The sequence below is a fragment of the Morchella importuna genome, assembly GCF_003444635.1.
Source record: "Morchella importuna strain M04M26 chromosome Unknown Morimp01GS041, whole genome shotgun sequence".
Lineage (NCBI taxonomy): Eukaryota > Fungi > Ascomycota > Pezizomycetes > Pezizales > Morchellaceae > Morchella > Morchella importuna.
The window spans coordinates 142,707-165,733 of NW_025763438.1; the positions used below are offsets into that span (position 1 = coordinate 142,707).

The 23,027-nt window shown below is 45.3% G+C and overlaps 4 protein-coding genes across 4 annotated transcripts; 3 read left to right on the forward strand and 1 right to left on the reverse strand.

The window, feature by feature from the left end:
- Positions 1-7,429: 7,429 nt before the first annotated feature.
- Positions 7,430-9,098, forward strand: LAJ45_10029 (uncharacterized protein; the record flags this gene model as incomplete). The annotated part of the gene is made up of 7 exons (XM_046119560.1): positions 7,430-7,541; positions 7,637-7,821; positions 7,901-8,058; positions 8,167-8,425; positions 8,494-8,724; positions 8,778-8,885; positions 9,078-9,098. 7 exons carry the CDS (start codon positions 7,430-7,432, stop codon positions 9,096-9,098), a joined length of 1,074 nt encoding a protein of 357 aa, XP_045967191.1.
- Positions 9,099-13,328: 4,230 nt separating this feature from the next.
- On the forward strand, positions 13,329-14,274 carry LAJ45_10030 (uncharacterized protein; the record flags this gene model as incomplete). Its single annotated transcript, XM_046119561.1, has 2 exons — positions 13,329-13,668; positions 13,745-14,274. The coding sequence occupies 2 exons, from the start codon at positions 13,329-13,331 to the stop codon at positions 14,272-14,274; spliced, it is 870 nt and encodes a 289-aa protein (XP_045967192.1).
- Positions 14,275-18,252: 3,978 nt separating this feature from the next.
- LAJ45_10031 (uncharacterized protein) lies at positions 18,253-20,128 on the reverse strand (the record flags this gene model as incomplete). The annotated part of the gene is made up of 5 exons (XM_046119562.1): positions 18,253-19,354; positions 19,410-19,480; positions 19,538-19,608; positions 19,762-19,991; positions 20,073-20,128. 5 exons carry the CDS (start codon positions 20,126-20,128, stop codon positions 18,253-18,255), a joined length of 1,530 nt encoding a protein of 509 aa, XP_045967193.1.
- Positions 20,129-21,701: 1,573 nt separating this feature from the next.
- Positions 21,702-22,927, forward strand: LAJ45_10032 (uncharacterized protein; the record flags this gene model as incomplete). The annotated part of the gene is made up of 2 exons (XM_046119563.1): positions 21,702-22,207; positions 22,258-22,927. 2 exons carry the CDS (start codon positions 21,702-21,704, stop codon positions 22,925-22,927), a joined length of 1,176 nt encoding a protein of 391 aa, XP_045967194.1.
- Positions 22,928-23,027: the final 100 nt, after the last annotated feature.

A 23,027-nucleotide genomic window follows, 5' to 3' on the forward strand; every position in this document is an offset into this window, starting at 1 on the left:
AAGTCTAGTTAGCCGGTCCAATTCAATGTGCACCCCAGGTTTAACTTTTCAATCCATCAGACCCGCCTGAATATAAGGGGCTTTCGCATCAAGGTGACCTAAGAAAAGACGACTTTCGCTAGAGCCTGTATATGTAGCTAAGTGGTGAGTTCGTGTGGGGGAGAGCTGTATTGTGTATAGACGCGTTTCCCCGACACTGTCTTGAATAAGTAGAGTACGGAATTATTTAGTGGCGAAATTTGTACGCAAGATCTGATGGCAGTCAGTAAAAGCCGTATTCATTTACATGCCCCCACCCCCCCTCCCCAAGTTTCATTGTAAGCATGAAACGAAGGCAAAAATAAATCATTGCCCTTCCACGCCCGATGGAAGGTGCCAAAACTAGGTTTGATCAACCCTGTATCATCTGATCTTTAAAGATATAAGACATTGTTCTAATCGCCCCATCCGCCAGCAAAGCGGAATGACGTCGGCGGTCATGGTGGAAATGATCGAAACGGCATGTTTTTGCGGAACAAAGAATTCCAGTGGTTTCTTTGTTTGTTAAGAGCATCCTCTCCGCATGGAAAAGGTTGTACTGTAGAACACGACACACGTTACTCTCTTCCTTTCTCTTGACCTCTCGCTTGGGCTCTCTCTCGGTCTCTGATTCATCGTTTATCTGCTGCTTATCAGTGCACCCGGGCCGCCGCGCCTGGGGGTTGGATACTTCAAAAAGGGCCTGAGAACAGGAAGCTGGCCAGTAGAGGTATAGGGTATACGAGATCAAATCATCACAAGACCGTGGTGTTGTTGCTTGCATGAATAAAAGGGTGATTATCTATGCCGTTTCTGTCACGATGTTTTCTTTATCCCAACCGAATCCCTACAAACTCGTGTTATCGGAGGCCTTAACACATTAAAAAATAGCGGGTTTTTTTTCCTCTGTAGCTTGGCTGCATTGATAATTAATTATCGGCGGTAGAGTAATTGGACTTTTGTGGTATAGAAAGTGCGGGTTGGGATTACCGAAAACTCGAAATTCTTTGCTGAAGGCGTACGTGGTACTTTACGCCCTAGCATCCCAGAGGTGTTCTGGTTATTAGCTGACTTGGATATTCGAGAATTCACAACCTCGGATCATAAGATACCTTCAGTCGATGGTCTCAGCTGTCTCGGAGGAGGCACCTTTGTCTAACTACCTCATCCGTTAAAATCTTTACGAAACGCAACGTCCAAAGTATACAATCGTAAATTAACCAATTGTATTACATTTCCCTCGATATGATTCGCAGTTCACTGGTTTACTGTTCTGTGGCTGTGCGCAACAGTAAGCACAAGACCAGACCCGGATGCCGCTAGACTAGCGGGCGTGAAAATTCCGGGGGTTTCGTACCGAGGCAGCTATTTAAATGTGTATAGATAATAAAATACATCGTGCTGTTTAACTATTTAGCGGATTGCGGGATCGTAGACCTCAAGAAAAGTTGACCCACGGATAAAACTTACACTACCCGTTACCTGCACTAAGCCTAACAGTCTTGGGTTTCATCATGTATCTTTTCGACGATATGTTTTCGGTGCATCAAAACCGGCGGTTGCACGCAATCAATGAATCAAACAAAAAACAAAAAAGTATCAAAACTAGCAAATTCCATATTCCGAGTGATAAACTATGATTGCGATGCATTTTGTCCGGAAAGAGCTTTCTTGACGTAAACTGAGCTTGGGCTAAGCCCGCCATTTCATTCCGGTGTTTATAGTAACTGTAGGTCTAAGTAATCATTAACTCGTAACGATGCAGGCGAGCTCTTTATAAATGATGATGTAACCTACAAAGCATCGTCGGCACGGCAGCGGAAGCTCCCGCTCCAAAATTGTTGTAGTTTGATGTTTATCAATTTAGCTACCTTTCGGCGGACCCTCAGGGGTGTACTACGCCTGTGACGGTAAGTCTGTAGACAGGTGGCGGTGCATTGGGGACGATCTCTGAACATTTGCTTGTGTGTCACCGCCACCTGTCTACAGACTTACCGTCACAGGCGTAGTACACGTGCCCGCTGCTATCCTACCAATTGACGAGTGCGTTTTGATAGTATTGTGGCCTCCATCTGCAGCAGGACGTGTACATACGTAATTAAGTACGTGAGAAACATTAGTGGCTGCAGAGCGCTCAATATCCATTCGGAGACTCTTTTGTGCGGCCCCAAGAGATTTATATATCCTCTGTATGTCCAAATCACATTTGCACCATTTGTTTCTCCCCCACGAGAAAGGATCTCAACCCCAATAAACATCGCCTTGATCGTAGTTGTCATTGACGGACACCTCAGTGAAGATTTATCAACTTATTTAGCTGTTTGTATGCGATGTTCAATAGGTATGTACAGTTCGTACTGTAGTAATGAAATTTTATGACTTTCACGTGCCTCTATTACAATATTCTGCGTCACATGCAAGTACCCTTCGGCAACGTGCGTCCTCAATTCTTCCTGGTTAAGGCAATTGCCCAAGAATATGCGTTCCTGTGTCTGGGGCAGTTTCATGAAAGAACACGATGCTGGGTCCTGTTTATTTGTCGGCGTATAGTTGGGCCCTACCGTTGACCCCGTGCAATTCAGTTTGACATGCCATGGGATATTCCGACCCTGTTATTTAGTATGTTTGACCGCCTTGTGCTATTTTTCGAGGGGATTTCTCTTTTTTTTTTTTTTTTTTTTTTTATCTAGAGGAGGAAACAATTGCCTTTTGTGTATCGGATGGACTGCTATTTCAGTCGTAGCTTTTAACTTCAAGCCCCCTTGGGTGGAAGTGGGCAAAAGGTAATATGTCTCCATTGGTCTAGTTATATTGATTGGTTCTGGGATGTAACAGACGCGCCTCGCACAGACGTCGTGCATGATCGAATTATGAATAGGTCCCCACAATGTCCCCACCCCGGATTCTCAGTGACTAGCAACAGATGAAGCTCATCTCAAGAGCACCCTATAGTAAAGGTGAACTATATAGAATATCAATCGAGTCAGCCAAACAACGACGAAGTCGATCATCTCACGGCACTACATGAACCATCAGTTCATTTCCCTCGTCGTTATCGTTATATCTCTAGCTGGAGAAGGGCTGACTTGGATTAAGGGTAAGTCTGACCCAGGTTATATGTGCAATGCGGGCATCCCGCTAATCCATGATGCCGATAAACTAAACTAAGTATCCCCTTGCGTCGAGCATCCATTGCGTTTCCTCCTTCAATTGAGTTATGGGCCGATCTATGGTCCTACGCATATCGGGATGTCGATATGGTCAAGGCTGCTCTCCGGAGATACATGTACCTACATATCCAATAAAAAAAACTGGATCTCCAAGCGGCCCAGATGTTTCGGATTCAGATACACATGCCTACATGTAAGCTTTCGAATTTCTAAGCCTGTAATTGCGCTAGTGATGGATACATAGAATTTATTTTATGAAGTTAGAAAGTAATTAATCATGTACAGAAAACTCACTAGTAAAGATACAGGGAATTTTGTCGTGAGTTAAAAGATTAATCGGGGGATCCTCATGCCATGTTCCAAATCATCGAGATGTCATTTCTTGGTGCAGCTGTGTTTAGTGATATGATATTATGCTGACAATGTCTAGAGAGTGCACCGTCCTCTATTGGTTGTTCCTCCAGCAATTAAGAGTACATAGGTAGAGTAATAAAATTCTCGCCGACATTACCGAGTCCAGAGTTCCTAAATCGTCATTCTATCACGCATTTTAACCCGAGTCAAACAACATCTACTTGGACTCCGTTGGCATTCGTTCTTGTACTGCCGAGAGTTACCAGTTACCAAGATACTGTAACCCACTTTTGGGCCGTCAGATCGTCAACCGAGGAATCGCTTGAACCCTAGGTGCAAGGGAAGAAAGAGTTGGAACAAGCCAGGGTACTGGTAACTCCGCACCCACATGGAGTCAAGTGTCTTGAAATAGTACGGGACTCGGAGGCTGTATCTGTTTTGTCACTTATGTGAGGTCTAGGTTTTGTACGCTAATTGGAAAGACACTGCACTCTCCGCCAGGAACGCTAGACCGCAAATACTTCAAGATCAGCAGTCAGCCGGAAAAAAAAAAGGGATCCCCAGGGCCTCGGCACCCTTTTTTGCGTCGATGTTTTCGGGACAAGTAGGTACGCACTTACAGTTAGCAAGTCAGAGGCAAAACGGCGGCAACACCGGCGATGCCGGCCGTTCAGGCAATAGTGGGGGATAGAAAGAAACCGCGCAAGCTCCCTGAGCTGCAACAGTTACGGAAAACAATCCTGGCCCAATGAAATAGATTAACACCCGCTTCAACCTTGCTTCTAAGTCGCCCTCGACATTAAAATTTCCCACGGCACTGGCATCCATGCGGCGAAGGCACACGTGGTAATCACGACAGACGGGGTTCATAAAGCATCCTTCAGGGCATCAGCGGCGCTATTTTCTGAAGGGAACATGTTACTTGCTGAGGTTATCTTCCAGAAATGAGCAGAGAGAGGCTCGGGTTTCAACGCTCACCAATAAGACACTGAGCACGGCGGTTTCGTGTGAAGCATCATGGAGAAGACACAGTTCAAATCCAAATCCCGGGCCCGTGGGTTTATAGATCCAAAAGGGAAAGTGAATGGAAACGCCACAAAACGTTTTCGAGCCCGAAAAACCAAAACCGAGGATGTTTCTGATGATCACTGATTCTGATGCCACCAAAAATTGTTCTCTGCACTCGCCGCGTGATAGTAAAACATGCATTCTTTCGCACGTATCGGATAAGAATTCCCGATGGCTTTTGAGGATTTATGCTCCATTTAAGGCCCAGTTCCAGAAAATTTCGTATTTCCAGGCACGAGGAGACGCTGCATTTACATGATCGCTTCCGCAGGGACTTTTGATTCCCTATCACGCCGCTCCGTTCAAGATGCGGAGAATCAAATCCAGGGTACGGCAGAGTATGTACCTGTTGATATATATAACTAGCCTTGCATAAAATTACACATCGTGCAGTTGTGGAATTTGGTCCTCATGAAAAGGGATGAGAAACCTTCGATGCAACGAACATGCTGCACCTCCGAGGAACCAGGAACTACTTTCAGCTGCAATCCTTCGATGCTTTCATCCCTGCCATTCATGCTGCAGCCACAAAATAAGTTAAGGAGCCCCGTGAACAGGAAGCCGTCAAGTCGCCAGAAATGTTTTTTGTTCTTTTTGGTTTAAGGATCTACCGTTTCTAGCCGGAAATCATTTCATCCGATACCCTAAAGTCTTTCCTGGAACCGTGGATAATAACCAGATGCAGCAGGTCTGATATAGACAAATGCTTCTTTACCAAAAGCGAGCAGGGTGTCGAAAATAGTCGACATACCTTTCGCGTGAGATGAACCCTTGTTCACTTGGCGTTTAGATCAGACGAAATGGCGCGAGAAAGACTAGAGTGTAACGAGTTTATGTACTCTAGGCATTCCCCAGATTTCTCCTGTTCGTCCGATCTAGGACCTGCGTCCCTGAAGGGGGTTTCAAGAGCTGTATGTCTGCGGGATGGAGATGACAAAGGGACGAGGTTTCTCTACTATTGTCAATATAATGGTAATAAGATATAATTGCAAAAGGTGTTTTCGGTGGACCTCTTACTCGGATGCACCTATTGATCCGACCCATGAACCCCCCCGAGCCCCGTTTGGTAATAGACCAGGGAGAGCTGGTTTCATTCATAGCGGAGTTTCGAGGCCGCACAGACTCTGATATATGTATGCGTCTGAGCATGAATACTTGTCTGTGGCAGCATCATCCGTGTTGTGTAGCCATATCTTCTTGGGATTTTTAGAGTGTGGGATCAAAGAAGGACACGCTCATCTACCAACAAGGGTTCAGTCCAGGTAAAATCGAATCCCGCTTGACGTGATAATCTATTGGTACCTATATGAATTCATGTGGGTACACTGGCAGTGATTCACTGGTGAACAATGAAGATGATGAAGAGTCTAAAAAAACAAGTAGAGTGTAACTAAATACATGCAAGAGGTAAGAACCGAGACGTAACATATATGTTCTAGCTTTACCTGTACAGGTAGCTGGCTAGGCAGAGCATGTCTGTAACATCGTGCACTGTCTCACAGTGGCCGCTTGGGTTACATGCCGCAATCATCTCGGTAAAAATATGGCTTTTACGGTGATCTCGCTTTTGACCAATTTCCGTTACCTGGGCGTTCTTCTGCCCGGACACCATATCTTCTTGTATGTACATACCAACATGCTGACCAACATGCTGTACAATACAGGCCAGCTGTCAAAGCGTACAATAACTCCTTTTGTACTACCGGAATCTTCAATTGTCAGCCTATCCATCGTATCATATCAGTATCCTCCACATCCTTAACCATAACCATAACCACACATATTCATTTATACTTATCAACAAGTACCTATACCTTTTTTTTTTTTTATCCCTCCTTCTATTCATACTCATCGTCATCATAATCATCACCATCAGTGCTCTGTTCGCTGCATGCTTTGTGTTAACCAGCTATTGCTTGCATATTTGCTCCATCTGGCTGCTATTACGTAGCGGGGGTTGAGTCGTTGACGTAGGTAGGTACATATTCCAACGCTGCTGTGTTCTACTTTTTCAATTGTCGTCATCTTTTGCAGCAATTGCTGATTGATTGATTGCTCAGCCTAAGCTGCTTGGTGCTCAGTTCTTTACCATCTGACACATCCAAAAAAAGAAAACAAAAGCTTTAATCTTCAATCAGTAACAGCAACCTTCCGAGGTTTGACTACGGTAAGGTTGAGGGGTGGAACAATATAAGTAAATGTGGGTGGTCCATAAACATACTGGCCTGCCTTGTTCGCAAATCCTAATTCTATTCCGCATGAAATCGCTCCACAGTTCTCATTCGGTCCAATCAAAATCATCGTCATCGGAGAATTTAGCGCAACAGAAGAAGCAGAGAAGACCAAGCATCCAACGGAAAGAAGAGACGAAAGGAAATAAAGAATTGTAACTGTAGCGATCAATCAAACAGATATTTTCCTCCCTCCATCTCTTACTCTTCTACATCTTACTGCATTCGGTACAGGCCAAGGCTTCTTTTGCATCTGTCCGACCCTTCCTGCGCTTATTAGTGTTGTGGGTTACTCCAAGAGCGGTTACATTAGCACGAACCCGTACGTACCGTATCGGGAATCCCCACACAGAACCAGCGTACATATTATACTTACAGCTTCCCTCTCCCACCTTTTGCTCATTTTCCCATTTCCCTACCCTGCGCCGCACTCCATACCTCTCCTTCATCTTCCCCCAAAATAAACAACCAGACACTCATTCACATCATCTCATTTTCAAACCAAAATTCTCAAATACTGCTACTCCTCTCAAGGGAGTTAATACCGCAACAATCAAGATCTCATCAGTCCTGGCGCGCCTTCTAAGAATGTGTATGGGAGGTAGTGCAGATGTGGGTGCCCAAAAATCTCGAGAGATCGAGAAGCTCATCCGTCAGGATGAGAAGCGGATGTCAAAAGAGGTCAAACTGTTACTTCTAGGTGAGTTGTTGCCATAACTTTTGATGATCTTGTCGTGCCCGCCACCCACAATTACTGTATCTATGTAGCATAACGATACTAATAGTAGTAAACAGGTGCTGGCGAGAGTGGAAAATCAACGATATTAAAACAGATGAAGTTGATCCATGCCTCTGGATTCTCGAAAAGCGATCGGGAAGACTACCGTGTCATTATATTTTCGAACCTTCTCAACTCATTTAAGATAATACTGGAGGCAATGGAGGCATACAATCTTACATTCGTAAATAAAGAGAACGAAGTAAGCACTTGATCAACATGATATGAATTAACAATTAGTTCCGGATGTTATGCTAACATACCTTTATCTTTATGTTTAGTCTTACGTTGAGATAGTGATAATGGAACGAGAATTAGCCCGCGGCGAGAGCTATCCAAAGGAATATCAAACTGCATTCCGTAGTTTATGGATGGATCCCGGGGTTCGAAGTACTGTTAGCAGAGGAAATGAGTACGCCTTGCACGATAATTTGACCTAGTAAGTACTATCCAAATTTCAATCACTGATAATCACTTCTGCTGTTTCAACATAACTGGCCTCCTTCTTTTACAGGTGCACGACTCTTGCTAATAGCTCCATCTACAGCTTTTTCGAAAGTCTTGACAGACTCTTTATGCCGAATTACACCCCTACAGATCAAGACATTCTACGTTCACGATTAAAGACCACTGGTATTACAGAAACCGTCTTCGATTTAGGGGCGTTGACATACCGAATGTTCGATGTTGGTGGCCAGAGATCGGAGCGAAAAAAATGGATCCACTGCTTTGAAAAGGTCACGGCACTGTTGTTTTTGGTAGCTATCAGTGGCTACGATCAGTGCTTGGTGGAGGATAAGGATGCTGTATGCTTTACCGCTATGATTATCATCTATGAGGCAGATAAATGAATACTAACATTATCTGTTGATAGAACCAAATGCAAGAGGCGCTGATGCTTTTTGAAAGCATTTCCAACTCCCAATGGTTTATCCACACGTCAATAATCCTATTTCTTAACAAGATCGATCTTTTTAAAGAAAAACTACCTACAAGCCCAGTACGCAAGTACTTCCCGGACTACACTGGCGATCCAAGATCGTACAAACACGCGTCTCAATACTTCGAAGAGAACTTTAAAAGATTAAACCGAAGTCCCGCAAAGGTGGGTACACCAATCCCTTTATGGTAGTTTAAAAGCTCATCAACTCACAACAGAAACAGGAAATCTATGTTCACTTTACAAACGCTACCGATACCAATCTCCTCAAGATCACCATGTCAAGTGTACAGGACATGATCCTGCAAAAGAATCTACAAACTTTGGTATTATAGGTACCCCTGGACGTCTTATTGAAAAAAAGAAAAAAAAAATGGAAAGAAAAAGGAAAAAGCGCAACGGCGTCTCCTCAAGATCTTTGGAAAGACTGTGATGTGGCTTTATAACCGCATTCACATTTTCTTTTTCCTACACATTATATTAATTATCTGACATTTATCATCTTGCATCCTCGATAGCTTCCGATCAACGGCATTTGATAACATAAGAGTACTTATCCGTTCTTATTTTGCTTTGCTACTTTGCGTCCTCACGAAGGTTGGTGGTTTCAACTCTACTCGGTTCATGTCACTACATATGAATTTGGCTTTAGAGTTCAGGGTGTCTGAGGTTCCCTATTTGGTGAATTGAGAGACACTTGAGGTCATGCACGCACGCTTTTATGACATGAAGGAGGGGAAGGTGGGAAGGTGGGGAAGGTGGGAAGGAGGGGAAGGGTGGGAAGGAAGGGGGGAGTGTTAAGGGGCTTGGCTGGGTGGGAGGATTGTTAGAAAACAATCTCTCCCGTGGAATATTGACGCAGGGGGCGGTGGTACCCGTTCCCTTGGGTTAAAGGGAAGTGCTTGCCAACAACCCACGGTTTTTTTTCTTCTTTTTGCTTTTTGCTTTTTCTATTCATGTCCTATTCTACTTGTAACTATAATTTTTCTGTACTTAAATATCTTTCATATGGGGGGATGGACATGGCTTGGGGGGGGGGGGGGGGGGGGGGGGGGGGGATTGGGGTTGAATGGGCAAAGGGACCTAAGGGATTGAACGATTCATTAAAGTCTTAGCTTCTGATAGATAATCTACTTTTGGGTAGAAGTCTGGAAATAGGCAGTTAAATAGCTATTTGTACTTGACAGATATTAACCTAGATCTGTTGCCTGAATGCTGGGTAATGATGCCGGCGCAATATCACTTTAAATTGCTATGTTTTCAAATATTTTGAAGATATTTTAAATATGAGCTGTCAGTCTTTATGCCTCGCTAGCTCAATCGGTAGAGCGTGAGACTCTTAATCTCAAGGTTGCGGGTTCGACCCCCGCGTGGGGCTTTATCGAAGTTCACTTTTTTTTTATCCCCGCGAGCTCATCAGATCGCTCATCCCAACGGCAATCATGTAACAACCCCTTCAGAGTTTAGATGGTGGGGCTAGCCCCCCCATGTATCATGCAATGTCACTCGGATCCTACCCACCCAGTGTACGGCTCGGTAAGTGGGCCGAAGCAACATTTAGGCGTGATGCAGGTCCCGGTGGTGTGCATGTTTCATCTCTCCCTGCATGCCATACACAGAAAGATGTACCTACTTTGCGACTGTTGAGGGTGATGCGCTTAATATTGCGTGTTTCGTACTGTGCAGGTAGGGAGTTTCATGGGGGTTGAAAGCTGATCACACTAGCTTTTGGACGATAGACAAATCGGCAAGTTTGGGGGCTCGAGGCGGGGGCGGCGCCATCTATGTTATATGCCCTTTCCCCCTCCCCTGTTGCAAGTCTAAAGACCTGGCTTATATACGTTATGTATGTATGTATGTACTCTATTGGATACAGTATGATGGAGTGCCGAGTATACAGTACTGTAGTATATATATGTCGTGCTACGTACATGTATGTATACTTGGTACAGGTAAAGGGTAGGATAAATGTTGTGGGTGCGGTGCAATGGGCATGATCTACCGGCTGGTTATGATGCTGTCCGTCACATATGTAGGGTAGCTCAATTGCAAGTTGAGTTGAGCTGAGTTACCCCCACGAACAGTGCGGTGACGAACTAGTAGAGATGGAGATGGGGAGCACAGTGAGGCTCTGACCGACTGGCTGGATCTGGCTGGCTGGCTGGCCGGCCGGCCGGCTGTGGTGTAACTTTCGGATGTGGGGCGTTTGCGGCGCAGGATCTAGCTAGGGAGGGATCGAGATGCGAGGTAGGCGCGGGGTTCCGGCTTGTGTTTCCAGAAGCGAGTCGGGAATTTTCTGTAGAGTGATGGTGGGCTGGCCGTCTCGTGGCAGGTGTGACGGTGTTTCTTAAGAAACCAGAGGTATATAGAAAGAGTGGTGGTGGTGGTGGTGTTGTATAGTTGAGATGTGAAGAATTTTCGGATAGACGGTCGGAAGTTACCTGCCAGATCCATATGCGTATGTCGATATGTCGATGTCTATATGTGATTGAGATATATCGTGGCGGGATTGGGTTTTCTAATAATCCCATGGTGGCTAAAGTCGTCGTCAAGGATTCAAAGTGGAAGGCATGTGGGTGCATAAAGTATCACTCGGCCCATCACGGAGATCACCGTTATCAGCTGATATAGTACGAGGACAGAACTCTCTATATATCGAAACCACTCACCAAAGGCTCTAGCTGGGATTAACAAGTAATATAGAATCCTTGATAAAAAAAAATTGAGAGATATGACTGTGTCTATTCGAAAGAAAGGAGGAATGGAAAAAAGGAGGGATGAAGGAAATGAGGAAGTTGGAACGAAATCCCCTATTGTGCTTGTAGGTGCTAACTGAGCCTAGGGCTTTGAGAACAGATTTTCTCAAAATAAAGTGCAATACGTATGCATAGCCTGCTGGGAACAACGTCCGAACTACAACATGCTCAATTGGCATTAACTGGAAACCAGCAATTCAATGAATAATCATCACAAATAACAACAACAAACCACGACCCTTAATGTTAACGACGGATCGATCGTGAAGGATATTCACCCCATCCTCAGGTTGAGCGCAGCGTGTATTCCAGGGCTGATGAGAAGAAATTGAATTCACTGATAATACCTTAGTAGCTAGGCCCCGAGGCAAATTGGTTTTACCAATGCTCGTCAACACTTTCCTGCTGCACTTCTAATTATACCAACGTCGTCTAGGCGGCAATTGCGGCAGAGAATTGATGTTTTCTGCCCTTCAGACGCACTGAAGGAAGCTCCAAAACTATCGTGGATAGAGATTTGTATACTCTGGCGCGCACCACATATGAGGTTAATGGCACTTGCCCGTGGTATACCTTCCTCTTGTGCTTTCTAGGTGATATATATATTTATATTCATGTAGGTTGTTATAACCTTGGCTCCAATATTTTCTGTCGTTCTTCATCAAATCATACACTGCTAAAAAAAAACTATGATGGCTCCATTAGATTTAACTCCCAAAATGCACACCTAATCTAAAAGGTCATGGTCCAAAAACAAATTGAGAAACAGGACACCAGCTTTAGACCATGCACCTGCCTATTGACTAGAAGCCCCACGCGGGGGTCGAACCCGCAACCTTGAGATTACATTAAGAGTCTCACGCTCTACCGATTGAGCTAGCGAGGCGTGGGAATTTGATTAACAGAACCCTTGGTACCCCATTATCGGCCATCCGCGATGTGGGGCACAAGTTCCAAAGATTTCAGTTATGCCAATAGCGGAAAAACACTTAGCCAGGGAAAGTTGCGGTGCGTAAACAGAAGGGAGCTGATGCCAAGAGTGCAATGATATTTGGATCTGAAACTTTTTTTCGCCTCGCAACCTATCTGCCAATCATTGACGCAGCCCTGTCCACCACAGAAATGCCGAAAAAGCAACCCGAACACCACCACCACCACCACACATCCGATGGTACCCGGCCCGAGTGATTTCGAATGATCGGATTGTTGCTCTCCATGCACCGAAGCACGGCACCGGGCCGAAAAAGTATGTGCATAAAAAGAAAAACAGAGACAGGCGAGATCCGGATGCCAGACCCGTTTTAAGGGCAGTTATGCAACCACACTCAGTCATTATCTGAATCGAGTACATCTATCGAATTCCCTTTCGGGCTGAGAGAAGGTGAGGCTGACGAATGGCTACCATTGTATTATGACGTTAGATTACACAACAGCACCGGTTTGTGGGAAAGAAAAAGGATAGTGAACACGGCCACATCATTCAGGGCCCCGCGGGGAGCATTGAATTTGAAGCAGGACTGGGCAGGAAGGCAGCAGACGTAACAATAGGTACACCGTATAACTCTAAACGGTGGGCCCATTGAGGGGATTTTGAGTTATTTGTCTGGCATAAATAATTGAATCCTGTCACGGGTTGTAAACTGGGTGGATGGGACAGATAGATCGACAAAGATGTATGTAGGGAGACTTGAGTATTTATATAGCAGATAATCTACCCCAGGATTAATTGGGGTACATACATAGAAGTAAGGGAAAAGAGGATCACGCATTTTATTGATGTGCCTATTCCCGTTCTCTACACGCTGCATCTTTGGGTAAGAATCAGCTGTCTTGGCAGTGCCAACCAAACCTGAACGTCCGACCTCAACCCATCGTCAGCCCGCCACCACGACACTCCTCCCCAGTTTCTAGATACCCCTAGATACCCCCCTTCTTCCTCCCCTCTGCAAGCAGCACCCCAAAAATCTTACACTCACTCACTCACTCACTCACTCACTCACTCACTCACTCAAAATGTTCTCTCTCCGACGGATCGCGCTCGCCCCGCGTGTCTGCGGTACCACCACGGCGTCCATCACCCCGTCCGGTGTCTCGATGCCAATAATGGCCAGCCAATGCAACAGACGATACTCCAGCAGCAGCAGCAAGCCAAGCAATCCCTCCGCCCCGAGCAACAACAGCAACAACAGCAACGGCACCGCAGCCACCACCGGGATTGCGGCCGCGGCTGCGGCGTTGAAGAGGAGTGGACGGGCGGGGTTGAAGACTGTGCGGTCCTCCGCTGGGGCTATGGGAGTCAAGGAGGGAACCAACATCCCCGTCGTGCCAAGTACGGATCATTTGCACCCTGCTGGTATGTTGGCGATTTATCCCCCATATCTCTATTTGGATATCTAGAAAGAGGGTAAAATGATTCTAACACCTCACAGACGTAGCAATTTCTACCTTCTTTGCCCAGCACCGTCCGGTGAGCATCTCCCATGTCGTACCGCTCTCCTACTCCGAGACCTCCTTCGACTCCATTTTCACCCGCCGCAAGCTCTCGCCCATCCACGACTCGCATGCCTCTTCGATGGCCGCCGACTTCGGCGCCCCCGAAAACAACGCCAGTGAAGTCATCACCCCAGAGAACCTTGTCGGCGGCAAGCGGTATATGCCGTTCTGCCCGCCCCCTGTGCCACAGGCCCAGACTGCATTCGTGAGGCCGGCAAAGGTACAATTCAACACCCGCATCGTTGATATGCCGTTGGAGAGGATCATGATCAGACAGCAGATCCAGGAGGAGAATGCTATGGACGAGATGAAGGACATGGTTGAGCCCGAAAGCGAGGACAGGGGCGTGATGCAGGCGCTGTCTGTAAAGAGACGGAGAGGCCTGAGGATGAAGAAGCACAAGTTGAAGAAGCTCAGGAAGAGAACCAGGAACTTGAGGAGGAGAATTGAGTCTCACTCGAAATAAATGTTCGTGTTCCACTACTACTGCTGATTCTTCTTTTTGTGTGTGTGCGTGGTATATATACTATAGACCGGGCTATGCTGGATTTCTTTCTTAGTTGGTAGATCTACTGCATTTTGCTTTGGTGTTGGCTCTCTACGGCTCGTCCTCTTTCTCCCTTTTGTTTTCAGTTTTACTTTTCATTTTCTATCGTCGCTGTTTAACTAGAGCGATTGATTTTGTGTATAGTGGGTCGGTTGTTGGGGTGTTGTTGATGAATCTGGATTACCTTACTGATCCTCTCTTGTGTTTTGTTTTTTGTCCCCTGTTTCTTTACGTCTTTGTCTTTGTCTTTGTCTTTGAGGGGGGGGGGGGGGGGGCGTGTTTCAACTACGGGGAGGGGGTGGGCTGCTGATGATTTGGGGAATTAGAAGATTAACTTTTATATTTATTTTCGGCCAATATAACGACTTTTAAGTGATTTGATTCTCCGCCCTCAAGTGAATTATTGCGAATATCATACCCGGCGCACCTACAATTCGCGGTAGATATCACACTCGCGATGTCAAAATACCCTTGCGATTCCAGCCTGTCTCCATCGGTCTATCGTACTACGCATCACGACTCTCAATGCAAAAGTGCACTCCCAGCACTCCACCACCTGCCGTTCCCTTCCACCGCACCCAATAAAACGCCACTACACTCTACCGGCCCACACGCGATCGATTTTTTTTTTCTGGTCTCATTTCCAACATCACACCACCGCCACAGCCCGGGATTGGCTCTTGTGGGTGAGTAGTGAGACTTGCACCCATGACCGATAATTTCATCCCATCCTGTTAAAATAGAACATATGTTGTCCGGTTCTAGACGGATCGTAGAAAACGGTGAACCCTAAAATATTTTTTCCCAGCACACCCCCCCCCCCCGATTATGCCAAGCCGGTAAAGCTCTGCTGAACCTGCCAAGACTGATGGGGGTAATGATATCTTTTTCGTAATTCGTAAGTTTCCGCTTCTTGTAAGGGATTTGTTTGACCACAATCGGCGCGCGGAATTCAATCCAAAAAGGCTGTAGGAAGGGTGTAATTCAACTTAATAACTTTTTAACAACTTTTTAATTGAAATATTTGCTTTGACGTCATCAACTGGCCGGTTGGCGCAATGGTAGCGCGTGGTCCTCCTAAGACCGAGGTTGAGGGTTCGAGTCCCTTGCTGGTCGTTCCAGTCTTTTAGTTTTGCTTGTTCCTAATAAGGGTGACGTGGGAGTCCTTTTCCCTTCATCTGTTCCCGGTTTTTACAACTTGCTGGGCTGTGGGCTGCGTGGTGGTGGACAGAAATATAAGTGTTGAGCCATGAATTGCCACAAGTCCTAAAAACAGACGAAGGGATAGGAAATTCGGGGATTTGGTCATTTTCCGTGGGGTCTTTTGGTCCATTATGTAGGTTATGTATTTGTCCCGGCTTGTAAAAAAGTTTTCGGAGGGCCACTGCAGGGCAAATACAAGTATCGTAGGGCATCCGTCCTATCACAGCCATCGGTTTAATTCCACTACAAGTAGAGTACAGCATGGCCAAACCATATTCATGAATGCTGGACCTGCTCCTCAGTGTGACCCGGTTACTTGGTCCACTCTAGAGAACCAGATTGTGAGAAGCGTAGCAAAAAGAGAGCACGTAGCTTCATTGAAGCCCCACGCGGGTCGGGCCCGCAACCTTGAGATTACCTTAAGAGTCTCACGCTCTACCAATTGAGCTAGCGAGGCATAAAATTTCCATTATTAGCGTGCCCAAATTAATGATGACATAATTCTTAAATTGCACGCAATCAATGAATTAAAAAAAAAAAAAAACATAATTCTTAAAAGAGATTTAGTATCGAGTGATGAAACATGACCGACGTTGACCTCTCAGATTTCGCTGGGCAAGTTACGCTCACTGTCGAGCAATTTCATGGCTCTTGTCTGTACAGGATCTATATAGTAAATGGAAGTTTAGAGAACAATTATCTGGAAGGGGATGTTATGAATGTTTTCTAGGTATAATACTCTAATAAGCATGTTTTAATGCTTATTCAAGACCTTAATAAGCATTAAGGCCCTTGTAAAACTCTCTTGCGGATAAGGCTTTAGTGGGACTTTATATTACTTTTACCGATGCAACCTTGAAACTGTGAAGGCAGCAGTTCGCGATAAAACACACGCAGAATATAGCTGCAGCATCGTGTTCTCAAGGAATCAATAATACTGAGACTGCCGTATATCTCGAGTCCATATATATTGGAACTGAGCTGGTCTTCTTCGATTACCCCCAGTACTTAACTGATCATGAGTTTATTTCAGTGCAGATGTACTACCCATTTCCCGCTCACCTCGTAACATCTATAATAGACACTCTTAGCTTATATCGTTCTACTAGGCCCCTACCTCAAAATACAGCAAAATAACCCATTGTAGATACTTTTATATGGTCATCATGAAAAATTCTGCCGGTGAGATCCAGGGTCCTTTCTTAGCAACCCTAGTATCAACAACCACAACCCTGATATCAGGAAGGATTTTCACAACACATCTAAGCAAAAACAAAGCTCTTATGAGCCCCACGCGGGGGTCGAACCCGCAACCTTGAGATTAAGAGTCTCACGCTCTACCGATTGAGCTAGCGAGGCGTGCTTTGTAGAGCTCCCTCTGTACTGATGTTGCTAAATTAAAAAGAGACACTACTTGTATGTCGCGGTCCTGACCCTTGAAAGAGTTGGATTTAAGTAGACAGCGTGTGGAATCAGAAATGTGGGAAAGTATATGGACTTTCAGATATTGCTAACCAGGTTAATTTGAGGGCTCGAGGAGCTGGTCAGTTCAGTTATTTCCACATGCCATACAAAGTATGTAGACGTATAGATACTTACTATAATATCAGGTAGTAGAAAATTTTCTGGGGTTGGCGAAACTTGGGGTTACCTACAAGTACATCCTAGAATATCAGCATCAAACAGCATTAATTATGATATATCAGTATTGTTGGTTGGGCGAAACCACGGCCAATGATCATAAAACCTTTGTCGAGTGGTGAGTGGCAAGTTTTGAGAGAAACACAAGGTGGATCATAAATTTGATTTTATCCTACCAGAGAAAATATTCTACACCTTTTCTCACGATCCTGGCGCTCTAGAGACTGTTGTTCCACAAATCATTGCCACCACTGAAAATTTTGCCATTAGTGCCTCATCAACACCCCTGGCCAAATTGATACTAATAACAATAACGAGAGGCGCTTCTTTATGCCTCGCTAGCTCAATCGGTAGAGCGTGAGACTCTTACAAGCAATTGTGATATCTCAAGGTTGCGGGTTCGACCCCCGCGTGGGGCTTCATTGAAGCTCATGGTTACTCTTTTGGTGTATTTTTGTCCATTCTGGTGGGTGTGTATTTATTTTACAGGAACCAGTAGCAAAGAGCGCCAGAACGAGAGGGAAGGGATCGCATACACACACAAGTTGGCGCTGATCTTAGTCGGTATGACTGGCGTCAAGTGATATGAGGAGATTGAAAAATGAGTCCTAGAAACGTAGGATCGAAGTGCTGCAATCATAAGAAAAGTAATTGATATATCTCTATATCTAGAAAAACGAAAAATAGCAAAGCTCCTGACCAGATTTTCAAGGGCAGGAAAATACAAAGTGAATGGCGGTACCATTTGCGACAAAAAAACATATGAACAGGTGAGTCTAACAGTCATTCCCAAATTTAAATGTACGTAATAATGTAGCGGGCTACAATAATACATGTAGTAAAAAAGAATGTTCTAAAACGTACGACTTTTAATAGAAAATCAAGCCAACAGGGCCTCAGTAAACCGAGGTTGTTCGTTCGAAAAAGAAGGAAAAACCCACCGTTGTAAGGATCCACATGTAGCTACTATATATGCCACGGCCCACAGGTTTACTTCCTAGATTCACCGTAGATACAGTGAACGCCAGTGTCTTGAATTGGCCGCTGTGTTATTTAGGTAATAAATGCCTCGTTCAGCCAGTGCCCAACAACAACTTTACCTTCTTCCCATCTCTTTGACCATGGTCTTCTCACAATGATGGCCGCATGTGAATGTCTATCGTTGTGAATGTACACTGCAAACTTTTTAATCCCCATTGTGTCCAAGCTAGAGATAATATCAAATTGGTGCGACGCAAGAGCGAGAGTTGGAAACGACATCTGGCTTTGCTCCTTCGGAAGATGTTGCTCTGTCTCATGCACGGCCTGGTCATCCTCATACCCCCTAGTTCTTTCTTCGACTGAAGCTGTAGCCGGATTGTTTTCGTTATCAAGCTCATTTTTATCACGGGCAGAGATTGTTTGGACGTCCTCTAGGGCGGGATCGGAGTCAACCTGGCTTTTTCGGCCTCCATCACGAAAATCAGAGCTAGAGCCTGCCAAAGTCCATCCAGACCTGGACATCTCGGAGGTTGTAGAAGTCGGCGAAATATTTACACTCTCCTCAGACCCAGCGGGTAAATGCTGCGGACTCATTTCATGGTGAATATCCTCAATTATCCCTTCTGCTGCTTCCTGCATTTCCTCGACCAATAGCGGAAGTCTGTGATAATCCAAGCTTTCATCACTTGAATGGAGCCTAATTCTCCTTTTGCTTGAAAAGTTTTGAATAACGGAATTGAGAAGAAACACGATTACCCCGATAGGAATTACAAGACTATAGATGAGGACCATAGGTAGCCTTCGTACAGCACCTGTAGTAGTCTTGGTAATTCGATGACTCACGGGGAGCTTTTCATCTTCCTTTGTAGACGGAGAAAACGGGTTATTGGGATCAATAACGATTGGGGAGTAACCTGGGACATAGTTGATCGAAAGAGATGAGATGCTGGCATATGGGTCAATTCGTGATATGAAAGTTGTGTAATAGCATGCCGAACGATCATTAACAGCATTGGCATAGAGAACCCTGTTTGAGAACAATGAGAGGCCTTTGTAAAACACTGAATCCTTATCAGAAAGGACTGAAAGCAATGGACGGTTGGTATTGCGGAAGTTATCGATCATAAATAGTTGGCGGCCTGAGGCAGAGAGAGTGCGAGCCCCGAGGACATTCCTAATCAGAACCATCGTTAGGATAGGGTTTAGGAAATAGGAAACTGAAGACAAACCAAATATGATTGTGCCAACCAAGGAGTGGTGTCCTCACGCCTAGATGCGGAGTTGCGAATGTGCAAAAGTTCTAACTCAAGTAAGTACATACCTCGGGCTACTAAAAAAAAACCGAGAGAAATCATACCATAGGCTGAATCTTTTCAAAATATCCTTTAGAGTATAACAATCCGACGGCGTACCTTGCGACGAGGCCTCCTAAAGTAGTTAAATCACCCACTAGTTAGCCTTATTGAACCTCACCTTATTATTGCTTTCTCTTCCCACTTCCATCATTTAGGATCCTTTACATGTCGATAATCTAGGTAAAACCAGTGTGTGTGTCGCTCCGAGGAGTTGCAAGTAACCTACCAAGTGAATACCCGACAACACTCATCTTCCGAATTTCGATACCGTTCCGAGCATATTCCTCCAGCGCATCTTCGATCTCTCTGGTCACACGCTCACCACCTGTTTCGATTCCATCATAGGTGAATGTCCCAGCGTTGCGTTTCACAACAAGTATCTGTAATATCGATTTATCATAACGAGCCCGCAACGCCGAAGCGAGGTATTTGAGATGAGAGGGGTTTCCCCATAATCTGTTTGGCGAAAGTTTGTGAGTTAAAAAGGCTCTTTGGGAGAAGGCAAATAACTAATATAGCTGGAAATAATCGGCCTACCCATGCACAAGGACACAAAGATGGTCACCCTTATCGTTGGAAACTGGAGATTCCATATTTTTCGTTTTGGTGAGTAGATTCGAAGTGGCGCAACAGCCGGAAAGAAACAAATGATATACCAAGAAGTTCAGTACAGTAAAAAGAAAGTTATCGGGGGCTGTTGTGGTAAGGGAGTAATTATGGAGTGGAAAAGGCAAAGACAAGAGTAGCGGTTACGGTCAGCTGAATGAGTAAATAGGAGATCGATAAAAGTTGCTCCGGTGTATACGGCAACAGAATATAGGAATAGGAGGGAAGGAGATGAGAAATATCCAAAAGGAAGAGGGGCACGGGAGCATAGAGTAGAGATATTATTCCTAGTGGACAAGGCCCTATCTTGGGGACAGATGACTGATGTACTAGGGTCATTCCGTACGCTCCGTCCCTGGCCCTGAATTCAACCATCATGACATACAAAGTACATACCTAGAGGAAGCAAACGAAGATAACTGCTAACTACACAGCGTCATCAACAATAACAAAATCCTTCTGGGTTGCTCACTCCCTTGAATGCCATGTCTATACCTACATAGACGCACTACAGGTTTAGATGTAGGCGTCAATGATTAGGTCACGAATGAGCCTGGCGCACGCGACCTATCACCAGAAACATGAGTCGAGATAACGTGGCGGGGTGAGGTGCATGATACAGTATCTTACACCTAACCCTGCACCGCTGATGTTGAAACTGGCCTTATGATAAGAATCTCAGTGAAGATATCGCTCCAGCCGCGATGTTTTCGGCTTCCCGGGATAAAGGTACAGATAAAGAGAAGACTTTCACTGGTTTAGGCCAACTGCATAAAGCCTGTGGTTTGCCCGCCCAAATGGCTTTTTCGGTGGTATGTAGCCTTGTATTATTATACCTACTTATATGCATCATCGGGATTGCAGATATCCTTGAGGGAAATCGTGCTCAGCCCGGGCGCTTTCTAAATCTCCGTCAAGGCTTACATCTGACCCTACATAGTATACTATGTGAGCTGCCAAAGGCAGAAAGGGGCATCAAATCCATTAAACTGCTTTGTCGACAATGTCATCCAAATCTACAATTCCGGATACTTGGTTATCCGCGGTTAGGCGGTCGAAAAGCCCTGAAGAAGTTTGACGCGTGTAATGCCCTGCACGGTTGATACTCTAATTACTGACACTTTGGCTTTCGGAGGACCCATTTCCAATTCGGTAAAATCAGTGTACATACAAGTACATAATACATGTATCTACATGTACTTACATGTATTTACTTGATGTGAGCGCAAGGTTAGTAGATAAAGATACATGTACTAACATGGTACAGCGAGAGGTAAAATTATTGTAGAAACAGGGGTCTAAAAACAGGGTTTTTGTGGCTGGGCAAGCCAATAGGACTCCTCCCATATTTCTACAATAATCTTACCGCAAGCTGTACATGTATGCGCGTGTAGCACCGCTTACAATGTGATTTTCCGGGTTCGGCATTACCCGCGCGGGGGGTCACGTAGTGTGCATTAGCGAAATAGCCCCTCCACATCTTCAGTCGCCCACTCACTTCATACCCGATAGCTTTACCAACTCTCACACCTAACACCTCATCGTTAAGAGCATATCATCATGCCGGCCTCCCTCAATAGACCACCGAAACCTCCTCAAAACACAGAGCCTACTGCCCCTCCACCGCCACCCATCGACAGTATCACCTTCACCACCCCCGAAAGACGTCTCATAACTGTCAATGATCTAGTTCTCTACACAGCATCACCCACACATGACCTCATCGTCTGCTTCATAACAGATCTCAAAAATTCGGTCCTCAATACCAAAAACTCGCACGAATGTGTAGTGTCTCCGCTAGTATCAAAGCTCTTAAACATCCTCGACGAGATTCGGGGAATTGTTGACGAGCACCCGCCAGAGGAAGCTGCCGGAAGATTCGGGAATAAATCATTCATGGGTTTCTATGATGCTGTCGCGGAGCGGGCTGGTAAGTTGCACGAGGAACTAGGGCTGCCTTCAGAAGCTGCGAATGAGGAAGCGAGACGTTACTTGGTTGAGTCTTTTGGTAACCGCACTCGAATTGATTATGGTTCTGGCCATGAACTTAATTTCATTTCCTGGCTGTAGGCATTACCAAAGCACAATGATTTTCCATTACTAACAAGCCTCATAGCCTTTGCTTCCGCCAATTATCTCTTGTCACACCCATCGACTATCAAGCACTAGTCCTTCGTGTCTTCAATCGTTATATCTCTTTGATGCGTCACATCCAAACCACTTACCTCCTAGAACCTGCTGGCTCCCATGGTGTTTGGGGGCTTGACGACTACCAATATCTCCCTTTTCTGTTCGGCGCTTCACAACTCTACTCTCACCCTCATCTCCGGCCAAAGTGCATCCATGATCCGGAAATACTTGAGGAGTTCTCAAACGAGTACATGTACCTTGGTTGCATATCCTTCATCAATTCCATCAAGACTACTGCAAAGCTACGATGGCACTCTCCAATGTTGGATGATATCTCAAATGCGCGGAACTGGGCCAAGATCACAGACGGGATGAAGAAGATGTATGAGACTGAAGTGCTGGGGAAATTACCAGTCATGCAGCACTTTTTATTCGGTGGCATATTGAAAGCGGCGGAAGGTATGGGTGTGTATGAGGAAGAGGAGAGGGCAGTTGAGTTTAAAGAGGGGAGGGTCGTGGTTGATAAGGATGGGATGACACATGTGCACAGTGGATGGGGCGAATGCTGTGGAATCAAGGTCCCATCGGCGATTGGAGCAAGGAAGGATGAAGAGAAGCAGAAGCTGAGAACCATCCCAAGGATTCCATTTGATTAGGATGAGATAAAAAAAAACCCTGGTAGTTCAGGTGGATTTATGAATCGGTTTACACCAAGCATTCTCCGGCGAGTTGAGCAAGGATCACGCTGCGACCCCA